General features: G+C 37.9%; 1 protein-coding gene across 11 annotated transcripts in view; it reads left to right on the top strand.

Moving 5' to 3' along the window:
• The window catches only part of KCNMA1 (potassium calcium-activated channel subfamily M alpha 1), an 898,917-nt gene that overhangs the window by 800,365 nt on the left and 85,587 nt on the right, over positions 1 to 12,965 (top strand). For all 11 annotated transcript variants that reach the window (XM_045022993.1, XM_045022996.1, XM_045022994.1 and 8 more), the window contains one exon: positions 9,674 to 9,767. In XM_045022993.1, the coding sequence (XP_044878928.1) occupies positions 9,674 to 9,767 (94 nt within the window). The remainder of the gene's footprint in view (positions 1 to 9,673; positions 9,768 to 12,965) is intronic.

Below are 12,965 nucleotides of genomic sequence, written 5' to 3'. Positions count from 1 at the left end.
GGTCCATTTTCTTTTTTGAAACTACCTTTGATAAGAAATACATTACAAACTCATCAGTTTAGCTTCCTGTTAACAAAGAGACAGCAGCCGTCTGGATTATTCTAGATCCGCAGTGAAACTGCCACACTATGTACGCTCAAACTAAAGCTGTGCAAGTTTGACAAGGGGCAGATGAATCCAGGAGTTATTGTGCAGGGGTTTAAGTCTATGCGGCAGCTGACGGTTGAAATAATCATCTATACATTGCTCTGAGCTAGCTGGGGAAAGGTTGAAGCTGTATATTTTCAACATATCTAGTCTAATGGTTAATCTGTTGTCTTGTACAGGGGGTGCTGGGTGGAATCACAGCAATAGCTGACAGTTTGGAGGAATTGCAGTGGGTATCTTCGGTTGCCTGATTCACAAAGTGGTAGGTAGAAAAATAAACAGGCTTGCAATTGAAAGAGGGAAGTCATGTTCACTGTCACTCAGACCAAAAGAATTTTGGTACCCAGAAGCTCAATCAACATATTGATTATTTGCATTCAGCAATAGGGAGCTCCGTGTCGTTGTATTCCACCACCCCAGGAGTTTGAGGTACATAAAACATGCTAGATTACAGAATAACAGTGATTGCTGTGTTTGGTGATAAATGGAGAAGTTGCTTAGAGAAAAGGAAAGTCGCAGGGGGGAAAAATCAACTAGTTATTCAAGCCAGGGATTGGTAGACTGCTAAAAACTCCTTGTACTTCAAGTGCTGATGTGGTTTATCTGTATAGTGATGTAGTATCACCCTTTACAGAGATTAAGAGGATGTAGTATGGGTTAGAATGAAACAAAAAATGAGGCATCTGCAAGGTATCTGATAGCTGGCTGTGAGGGAAAATGCTATGTTAGATTCTGATGATGTGATGGTATTGAAAGCCTAACAATTCCAATTGATCGTTTTATTTTATTTTATTTTATTTTATTTATGTATTGTTTTGGTTTGTCGTCATCGTCTTCTTTTAAACACGTCTTTATCTCCCCTTCTAGGCAAATCACACTGAAGCCAGATCCAGCCATTTCTTTGAAAGAACTGTACTGGTAGTCTGCCTTGTTACATTTAAATTAAAGCTGAGAATAAAACAGGGAGTGCCATGGGCATGGAATTAAGCATATGGGTTGTTTTTAAAAATGTTCAGTATTTGCTGGTTATTGTTCAAATTAATTTGATTATAACAAATATAACGTATAGAAATAGAACAAGTAAATCTGCAGATATGATTTGATAATATAGTCTTTAGGCAAAACCTTGTATTGTCTGCCCAGGGTGCAGCTTGGCTGAGACCTTTTGTGAGGCTGCATATTACTATCTTGAAAATTAAACCTGTGTATAAATCAGTTGATCCCTTGACATTTGAAGACATTATTACCACTTAAGATAATGCTAATAGGATTTCTGGCCAAGAGACGTAGAGTGGTTGCCATTAAATAAACATTTGCCTATAGTTACCACACAGAGGTATTAGAGATGCTAGCTTCTTATGCTTAGATTAGGAAATATCACACTGTCTAATCCTGAGTGTGATAAAGGTTGACCAACTTGTGATGACCACTCTCTATATCCCAGTTTTATCTTCCCATTTTCTCTCATCCATTGCCTTCTGTCTGCAATCCTCAAAAATCCATTGATCTTCTCTACAAAAGACTGATTTATGGATCCATGGCAAAGGCCCTGTGTTCTTATCATTAGCAATGGTAACAGACACTACAGATACAGTGGTCATCATCAGAGATGGAGCATTTGACTTTTAGCAGGAAAATCACAGGCCTTTACTATTTGAGCTAATTTGGCTGTGAGTGAAAGGGGATTGTTCTTTAATTCAAATGGTAAAGCCATTGGGGCTAACCACAAAATAAAGACTTGATTACATATACACTACACTGGATGATGTTAGCTTGAAAATTATGCAGTGTTTCAGAGAAGAAAAGGCCCCAACACAAGTAGGTTGGGTGCCAAGCCTGCTGAAGCGTAGGAGGTCTGTATTTAGCTCTATATAATTAACAGTGATATTTTCCCCATATGTGTGTCACATCAAAATCAGTATCACGTCCATGCAATAGGTCAAATACCCTAGCCAGATAAAAAATTAATTATGTAAATAAGAGATTTCAGCTTTTATTGTACAATAGGGTACATTTTAAAACATACGTGCTTAATTCATGCACATAGAAGTATTTTTATGCACATACAGAGGTACTTGCATGTGCAAACTATGGAATTGAACATGTAAAACTTAATTATGTGTGCAGCAGTAGTTAGCCATGAGACTCAAATATATACTTTGTGCACGAAATTGCTTCTTTATTCCTGTACATGTATTTCAATATGTAAGTTAGGTGCCCCGTTTTTTGAAAGTTTGGCCCCACAGGATTGTACATTTTGCCATGCTGTCTAGACTAAAAATACCAAATCTGAATATCTCCCAAATGGACTTCTGGTCTGGTAATTTCTGTGTTTCTAGAAGAATTAAATAAAAAATGGGAACTCTTTCACTTCACCCCGGTTACTAAGTTTGTAATATTTATTTTGACGGTATAGTGGGTAATCAGGGTATACTAGGTAAAGCTAGAAGTCATAAAGTGAATTTGAGCCAAGGAAAATCTAGGCTGAATATCAGAAGATAAATCCCTAATGATAAGATCTATGTGTGCATTTATATTACCCAGTAACATGGTATCTGAGCACCCAAGGCCTACTATGCCCTGGAATTGTCTCCCAAAAAAAACTGGTCTGGTCCTCACATGAGTTGATTGGAAAGGTTTGAGAAGCATATTGGTAGATTTTTCCCTCTCTCCTTTTTACTTCAAGTATTTTGATGCAAAATGGTAGTTTTTTTATGGATTATTTTCACCATTGTTAACTGTAAACAAAAATTGAAACGAGATTGTTGTATTTCAGAAAGTGTTCAAATAAGCACATGGTTCACTGGACCTGTGTAGAGAAGTAGGCTATGTGGGTAGTTTTTATTATTTGTCACTGGAGAAATTCCAGAAGCATAAGGTTTGAGAAACAGCACAATCTGTCCAATCCAAGGCTGATGATTCCCTGAGAATTTATTCATTCAGTGTGGTACACAACGTTTTGTGTGTGATTTTAGTTAATCGAGGTCACAAATTGCCTTTCAGTAGTTTAGGATCCCTTTGAAATCTTATCTATTAGTACTTGACCATATTTTATTATTAGTAGCAAAATTAGAAAAATGCTGCAAATTAGGTTCTGATCCAGCTTTCATTGATAGAAATATTTTCATCCACATCAAAGGGAGTTGATCAAGCCGTTAATGTAGAGACCCTTCTCGGACTAATAGGTACTTCATTCAATTCACTGTGGTTGAATCTTGATGATCAGTGCATTCTCAATCTCTCATAGGTCATGTATGATAAGCTTTTTGGAATCAAGACAGAGTCCTTATTTCTTGGAAACAATTGGCAGGTATCTGAGTGCCTCGTATGTATCCCATTTCCAGCTGACGGTAAACTGAGCAAAGAGGTCAAAAACATGTTGACCTCTGAAACTGCCTTTGAGCTACCGCCTATTCACTTTTACTGGAGAATTTTGTAAACCAGTAGAAACAGGTGGAAATAGTGCTGCAAGATGAGCCCATATATTCCTCCCTCCAGACCTTCTTCACCTATGACAATGTAATAATGCAACTTAGACCTTTACCAGCTCAAGGGTATACTCACATACTTTTCTATGATGTATGCAGTGTTCTTGTAGCTGTGTTGGTCCCAGGATATTAGAGAGACAAGGTGGGTGGGATCATATCTTTTATTGGACCAACTTTTGTTGGTGAGAGAGAGACGCTTTTGAGCTTACACAGAGCTCCAGGCACCAGTGCACCAATCGCATGCCTGGGGCGGCAAGCTGCAGGGGGCACCCTGCCGGTCCCTGCGAGGGCGGCAGTCAGGCAGCCTTTGGCAGCTTGCCTGCAGGAGGTCCGGCGGTGGGTACGCCGAAGCCGCGGGACCGGCGGACTTCCCACAGGCAAGCTGCCAAAGGCTGCCTGATTGCCGTGCTTGGGGTGACAAAAAAACTAGAGCTTCCCCTGTTCGGGAAGCTCTGTGCAAGCTTGAAAGCTTGTCTCTCTCCAACAGAAGCTGGTCCAATATAAGATATTACCTCACCCCCACCTTGTCTCTCTACTTTTGTATCAGATTGAAACCAGCAATAGGAGATCATAGCTGCATAATTTTATTGCAAGGCTGAAGCATGTTTTACCCTGTCTTCTGCAGTAGGTTATATTCATTAAAGGTTTTATTTAATGTGTTGTTTTTGTTAAGTTACCTTCTGCTCCTTAGAAAAGGAAAGATTAAGGCTGACAATTTCAAACTGAAACCACATTCAGGCACTTAAATTGGTTGGTCTTGTTTTTAGAGGTGCTGTGCATTGACCTTGGTGAAATTTGCCAGTGCTGAGCCCCTCTGAAAATCAGGCCACTTTTATTTAGGTGCCTAAATATGGATTTAAGTCCATAACTATAGACACACAAGTTTGAAACTTTTGACCTTGCCTCTTTTCTGATTCCTTCTTTACTTTAATAGCAACAGAGCACTGTATCTTCCCTGACACTTTCAGCAGGTTCAAGGGAATAAACATCATCAACAAGCTAACAAATCTTGAGATCTTTATCAACTTTTGGGAAATAGGTTTGGCTTCAAACACACTTACTTTAGTTTTATTGCTTAAAGATGATGATAATATAGAATAATCCTTTTATAAGGGTTGATTATATATATAGAAATATAGAGAGAGCCATTTTTTGAAAATGTTAATAAGGCTGCAGATATAAACCTATACTTCAGCTACGGAAACTGATAGTTTAAGCTTTAAAGCTATAATTCCACATAATATTAAAATTGATTTATCCTGTGGTTTGAACCTTTTTTTAATACACAAAACATTAATTTACATTTTTTCTTATTATTTAGAAGTAAAGAATGAAGTCAGATCAAGTTATCCAAAATGTTCATTTCAGTTCAAGAATGCAACTACTAATGCACTCGTTGGTGCCAAGCCCACTGAAGGAATCCCGGAACCTGTTCCACTTGTTAATAACCGTAAAGGGAGTCTCTTTCTACCCAACAATCCCTCGCTGCTGCACCTTAACTTGTTGAGTTCTGTTGAGCATGGAAAATCTACCTACTGTAGATTGCAAAGGGCACTCCATTTCCCTGTAAAATATTGCTATCACCCTCAAAATCCTGGGTTGAACCAAGATCTCCGTAGGTAGCCTCTTAGTTGGATGCATAAGGCAGTATAGATTGGTTTGTGCATGGTTTTACAGTCTGAGTGTTTTCAATGTGAAAATGACATTACTAATGCTCTGTTAAGTGCTTACAGATGTGGGTTCCTGGAGATGTGGTGACTAATAACTTAAACAAGATAGTTAGTAACTAATGTTTCTGGTGGTTGATGTTTTATCTTTCTTATATTTTATTTGCTTTCAAACACTTACATTCTAGACAATGAGTTTACTAGGTGTTCCATTTCATGTAGTACTTAGTAGCTGAAAGGTTGTTAGACAATCTAGCTCATTTTGGGGATCCACAAAAGGGAAGCACCCGTAAACTATGTTGTTAGTGACCTTGCAGAGGCAATGAAAGAGACCGATGTATTTAAAAAATAGTAACAAAATAATAAAAGAAAAGTTATGAACTTGTCCAATGTTTCTGGAAGACATTTCCTTTATTTGGCTTAAAAACTAAATGAGAATAAAAGTCAAGTAATATGTTGTTACAGATGTTCGGCTCTGCATTAAGGCTGTTAAAATTACCAGCACATCTTAAATCAATTCATGGAACATTGTCTGGAGGTTATGTCATTGAAATAATGAATCCTTTTTACTCAAGAATAAGAAAACATGTAAAAACATCAGTGTAACTTCAAATTAAACTCCAGCATAAACCAGAGTATCTGAAGCCTCATTAGACTTGCCTGACATTTTTCTAGCACTGAGTCTTCCCGAACTGTAAAACTGTTAGATTCTGTGCCTATTAGACAAGCGAGCACTGGGCTGTTACAACAGTACATTAAGTGTTATACTTAGGGATGTACAAAAACAAGTTTTTGAATTTTATGAGAACTCAAAGGCTGGATTGAGTTCACATTCTATAAAATTCTGTGTTGAATTCCTGATCTTGCCTGTACTTTCATGAAAGCTGGTAAAGACGGTCTGTATTATATAGTATGACTGTATTGCAATACAACTCCCACAGCATTAAATAAATCGAAAATATTAAAAATAGGGGCACAGTCTCATTAACAAAAGCAGTAGGTCAAATGTATAACATTAGCGTTCAGTTGTCATATATCACAGCCTGTTTCTCAAATACAGTTGTCTTTCATGAAAGCGAATAAAATTAAGATTCCCTTTTATTTTAATTTTTATTCCTCTCATGCAGAAACAGGAACCATGAAATGAAAATGATATGTTATAGCTTAACTAAAAGTTTTGTTAGATCTACTTTCTTTAAATATACAGGAAATTAATAGAATATATTAAAGCTAATAATTAAATCTGGTTTATATCCTACTTGTGACTAAGAAACCACCTGTGAGTTAGCATTGCAACACTTTTGGGAACCAAGCCATAGGTAATGGTTTCCATTACACACCATTTGTATATTTCAGCTTCAGACAATTCCTCCTCCCCCAGTTCCCATCCACACACATACACGTTTAGGGAACAAAACTGCATTTCCAAACTGCAGATACACTATAAACTCTTTGCATACAGATTTCATTTAAAAACAAAATCCTGATTTAAATGTGACGTGTTTAAAATAGGTGATCTTTCATTGCCACAATGAAAATAAATGGCTCCCTTGCTTGAGCAAGGCATGGCTTTAGTACAGAAATGAGGTGTCTCCGAGGGCTTTGCTAATAGGTATTAACTTGTGAGCCACGTAACCCTAGAAAATTGCAGGTAAACACAGCCAGTAATACGGCATAAAGATGATGGGCACTTAATGAAGAAAAGAGCTTGTTTATTGTAGGTACAACACTTAAAGAAACTGTACACTTTGTCAGGAAATCCAGCTGTGGAGACTGCCATTCTGGAAGGTAATAATAATAAGGCCTAGTTTTACAATTGGCCAGTATGATAGTAACAGCTGGTAAGGTTGGAAAAAGCAAATGCTAGACCATGTAAGATGAAAGATCCTCATTGGACTTACCTTTTACATTTGAAACAGCAAGCATAACTCTTTTTAACCACCTGAAGGCTTGGAAAAATGCTTTTTTTAAATAGCATTTTGCACTGTTAATAGAAATATTTCTGTATATAATATCATTACAGCTGGTCTATATCAAAATAAGACTTTACAAATTCTCCTACTGGGTACAGAGCTTCCTTATACTAGTGAAAAAGGTATAAAAATATACTCCACTTGTACTATGTTACTGAATTTCTTATAAACGTTTTCTAGCCCCATGGGGGCACATTAATTTAGATGAACTTTGAGCTTTTATTTACTGGCAGAGAGAAACATATTATTTGTAGGTGATTTCTGCAAGCAACATTGTGCATGGTTATTTCCTTTAATCTCTTAAGTGGTGAGTCCATATGATTTGGACTGACTGTTTATATCAAATAAAGAACAAGGGAGTCCTGTGTATGCATTAAAAGCAAATTATTGCCTGTGTAGAATAGCATGTGAATAACTGTTTTTGACAGACAAGTTTAAAACAAGATTGCACCATTTTCCAGAGAATGACTTGCCAGAGAGTGTTATGGAACAAATAAAGAACCACACTTTATTATAAGTAGAGCTGGGCAGATACTGCTAAAAAAAAATTTGGGGAGTTTACAAACAACTGAATAGTGAAGTGATTAAGTTTTATTGCAACTAACTCTCCCAGAAAGTGGGTTTTAAATGTGCACATTTGAGTATTCGTTGAGGAAATGTATACCCTCTCAGCCAGTCAAAGAACAGTAATTGCACTATGTGATTTATCTAACGAATCACAAGTAGGCAGCGCAGCTAGAAATTTGAATGTCAAATATATAACAAATTTCACGATTATGCTATGGATTTTATAAAACAAAAAATGAAATAGTCAAATATTGAGGAAATTTCATATTTTTATGGATGTTCTCTAAGCAGAAAAAAAAGACTGAATTAGTCCATTAAATTATTTTTTGTAAGTTGATCATAGCTCAGTTCTAATTACAACTCCTTTTGCATCACTCTTTGAGGCGTTTAAAAAAAATCCAGGATTTGTTAGGCAATGCCAGATCGTTTAAGAAGACAGCAATGTTGCCTTTCCAGTGTCCAGTCTTGTAATCTTGATGAAGGCAAAATGAAGTTCCATAACATACTCCGGAAAACAGACAGACATGACAAGCTAGAATGCGGGCTGTAAGAAAATAGTGTCAGAAGAGGATTGTAGCAGGAAGATATTGCTTAATTCATTCTCAGATAAATCTAGAGCAGGTGACATATGTCCAGGTCTGCTTTTTTCTTCCTATATAGTTCATTGCAAATAGATTTTTTTCCCCAGCTGCTGCTTGTGCACTTCTAATGTGTATTAAGCTCCTTTAATGTAGCTGCTACTACTAATCTCTTTCTTTTTATCTTTAAGGTAACAGCTACTTAGGCCTCAGTTACATTGTCTTCTAGTCTGTTTTTCAATTAACTATAGGATGGAAATGAGACTATTTTTCATTCTTGATATTACAGCATTAGTCTGAATTTGAGAAACCACCATTCACAGATGATTCCCTTTGATAGCAAACATAATACTTACGTGTGCTAATTATCAAGTACAGTAGCTGTCCTTTAAACAGTAATGATGAAGGTTAATATTAACACACAACTTATTAGAAAACTGTGCTTGTTTAAAGCGAATAGTATTATGTTATAGGTAATCCACTGATGTACACTTTATAGTAATCGCAAGTGATTTTATATTTGGAAAATGATCTTTCATTTAAAATGCACTCTGTCCTCATTAAAAGATCCTTTGTTATAACACACCCTCTGTTATACAGGTACTATCCCCCACTTCCATTCAACCATACTCTGCTCATTCCTGTTATAACAGCTCCCCTTTGTGAGAAAGGTGGAGTGATGAGGTCTGAGTTGTGCTGGAGATCTGTGCACAATTGCAGGCAATGTTCACAATCCTGACTAACTGAAACATTAAACATCAAGGCATTGAATATTTTACATCTCTTCATGAAGATTCTGTTGTCTGGCATATGAGATGCAAGAACCAATTTGTATCTGGTTCATTAGCAAAAGCAGGCTGGCAGCTATTATGTTGGTATTTCAAATAGTACTTTATCTTTCTGTGTATATAGCAGAGCACTAATTCTACTTTTCAGTAGCACAGATTAATTGATAACTCAGAGAATAACATAAATGCTGTTCCCTCCCACTTTTTTTTGTTTTAAAAGTATGAAACCAATTTGAACTTCTGTGTTCAAAACCCTGGTTTTCTTCCCTTCTCTAGCTCCTCCTCCTCCAAACCAATCTCTTTGACTAACATATTTAATTTTTTTTTTAACTGTTGGGCCTAAAAACTTAGTAATGAAGTATCAGTGCGTGAATGGACGTTGAGTGTGTGTTCTTTGCTATGTCACTTGTATTTCGTATAGCGCTTAGAGGGGTCTTTAATCTCATGAGTTGCCTCTATTTCCAGTTGAAGATGAACATCCGTCGACACTGTCACCCAAAAAAAAGCAGCGAAATGGAGGCATGAGAAATTCACCCAACTCCTCGCCCAAACTGATGAGGTAAGACTGCAAGAAACTCATATCTTTATCTTCTTTCCTTCCTCTACACCTCCCCCTCCTCAAAAAGGGTGGGGGGTGAAGAAAAAGATTGTTAGATGGTTTCTGAAAGGCTGAAGTATTTATTCTGTCAGCTTGTCAGCAGTTAATGATAGAGCTGAAAAAAATTCTGTCATGAAAAACAGTTTGAAAAGCTGTTTGAAAAATACATAGGCTTTAAAGTCTTAGCTGTCACCCTGTCCTGTCCATGTGTAGTTCTTAAACAGCAGTGGCACTAATGATAGCACTAACCAATCAGAGGAACTCATGTGGTTAGTTTGCCTTAGGCAATTCTCTTTTTGTTGGAATCCCTCTGAGTACTGTTTTCTGTACTTAAGGCCATATGTGAGATGTATCATCACAATCAAAAATGAACCTGAATATTACCTTCCTTTTATCCTGTCGATTGAAATCAAATTTCTGTTAATTGATTTTGACTGATTAAAAAAAGTCTAATAATCCATGTACTTGCCAAAGCAAAGTTCAAAACTAATGCAATTTTACTCAGGCTAAAAGCAATATTAATTATGAAATACAGGGATTTTTATTTAAGACTAGTACCTACTCTGAAAGTGAATGATAAAAACATCTTCTGGTTGTTAATGAAATGTCCCTGCTGTTGTTGGACATATAGTATTTTACAATAAGGGAACCCTCAGATATTTAAGTGATTTCTTTCCATAGGACAATTTTCCTTTAAGCAAAGGTTCTCTCGAACTGGGATTGCAATTGGGACATTGTACTATATTGAAGCAATATAGCACTTTTATTCTACTTCTCTCTCTGCCTTACCCTTCTCCTGTGGTAGTCAATGGGTGCAGGATCAGGCATGCATCACTTAGCACCTTTCTCTGCTTACTGGAAGCAGCCATGTTCCTCTAACAGCTATGGATATAGCCAGATGATTTTCCCCTCTCTACTTCAATCAGTGCAGTGGGAATTTCCTTAGCCAATTCAATAAGCATCCTTTTTCTGTTTATCGTTCCTACAATCTAGGGCATATTCAAGGGCATAACTTCTTTAAGTCTTCTTCATCTGTGTTTAGACTGCAGAACCAAAAGTGAGATTGATTCACTGAAGAAAATGCACCCAGCTGTGTCTTTTTTTTCCCCCATTGACCATCTATTTCTGTTAAATGTATCGTTAAAAGTTCTCTGCCTTCCTGGTAGCTCAGCCTTGCCTATGTGACACTGATTTACATGCTTGTTTACAGTTTCTGAGGAAGAATAAAATGAGCATACTGCCAAGCTTCTCATTTTTATGATGCCAGTTGTCATGTTAGCATCATTTTCAATTTACTCACCTTTGGGTAATCTTCTTATCTGGCACTAATAGTTTTATCTGTTTAAAGTTTGAAAAATGTGGGAGCTTCCCCCTTCAGCCCCTACATTTGGGGAAGTAAAACTTAAAAAAAAAAAAAAAAAAAGCTGAAACATTTGTAGCTGAGTGCACTGTCCCTGTTTGCTATGTAAAGTATGCCTCATTTCTTTGATCTTGAGTAATAATAATTCTGGGGAGTTATACTGTTTTCATATGCTTCAAAGCTGTGTCAAAGTTTTGCTGCTTAAGGGTACTTCTTTATTCTACTGGCTCTTGGGTACTGAGATGACAGGTCCTCTGTACTAGGTGCAGGCTTTTTCAAGTCATAGCCTTCAGCAAAACATCAAATTACCAAATACAGGGTAACATACTTCTACACAAATGCCTTTCCTGTAGATATATTATACCATATATATTAAATACTTTAGTGTTACACGGTGCATTTTATGTGCAATAGAAAGTGATGGTTTGAGGTAGCCTTAGGGGTACTTTTTTTCCACAAGCAGAAAAAGCTAGTGTATACCCTATCAAGTATGGTTTTTACAGGACTTTCTGCCCGAAGGCCTTTGTAAATAAGTAATGATCAACAGATTGGCTGTGGGTTTTTGAAAAGCATGCCTGTGTCAGTTTGCATGATGGGGGGAAATTTTCAAAGTGGAGCCTGCTTTCATTGCCTGCTGAAGAGGGACTGAGGGAGAGTAGTCATCCCAAGCTCGAGTTGTCTGCTCAGTAGCACATCAGAATTGCTAAACGTGGGTCGAGCAATGAGTGGAGAACTTGCCAAGCCTCTGAATCCAGACTTTGTTTTCTTTCTCCTCTGCCTTGCTGCTGAATTGACTTACCCACCCTACGCCCCCCACCCTCACCCCTTTCCCATACCCCTAGCCTCTCCTCCTTATATGTCAGGAACATAGTGGCAGACTGAATTGTAGCTCAGAGCTCTTAAACCCCATAAAATGGAATGAATTGGAATAAATATCTGTTTTCCTTGCAAGCTGTGCAGTGGTCAGATCCTCCTCTATGCACAGCAAGTTAGGCTCCATTGCCTATTTTTTTAATACTTTCGTGATTGAAATTGAAATTTCTTGACCGCCCCTCCTTCCCCCGCAAAGTCCTTGGCTAATATCAATTAGAAGTATACAATGTTTCATCCTAGGTAAAAGCACTGTGATGTCCAAAGCTGATACTTTTAAAATATTTTCTCCTAAGTTTTGATGAAAACTACTTTGACAGGGCAGATAGGACCCACACTGGCCACAAGGTGGTTGAAGAGAGCCTGTGGGCCCCTGCCCAGCTAAACCTGCAGACAGTGTCACACATGGAGAAGTGAGTTAAAAGGAGGAGACCCAGCCTAGGACAGACCAGGAAGGAGAGCAGAGTTGTGCTGCTTCCTCAGTGAGGGAAGCCTGGTTCCAGCCAAGAGCTTAAGACGGCTTGCTACCTAAACGAGCCATTTTGTGAATAGGAGGAGTAGGCCCAGGAAGATGGACAAGAAGGGACTAGCCACACGGAGACCACCCTGAAGCAGAAGGGAATGCTCCGACTGCTGAATCCCCAGCCGACCCAGATTTTTAATTCTGTTTTTCTTTTTGTTTTGGACTCTTAACACCCCAGACATTGTAGGACTCCAGTGTGCCTTAACCAGACTGTGGCTGTGGTCCTATGAGTGGTTACATCCAACTGTCAGGGCCCCCAGCAGGGAAGTCATGCCTTTAAGTCCATGGGGAAGGAACACTTAGATGACCCAGTTACATTGCATAAGCCAGCTCTTTTTCAGTTAACAGACTAGTCCATAAGATTCATTCCTGCTGTGCTGGGGATGAACGGCTAGAAGTAGTGAGC

This window comes from Mauremys mutica, chromosome 7 (assembly GCF_020497125.1).
Source record: "Mauremys mutica isolate MM-2020 ecotype Southern chromosome 7, ASM2049712v1, whole genome shotgun sequence".
Lineage (NCBI taxonomy): Eukaryota > Metazoa > Chordata > Testudines > Geoemydidae > Mauremys > Mauremys mutica.
Note: the sequence above shows the minus strand (reverse complement) of the source record. Positions and strands in the feature narration are given on the sequence as shown.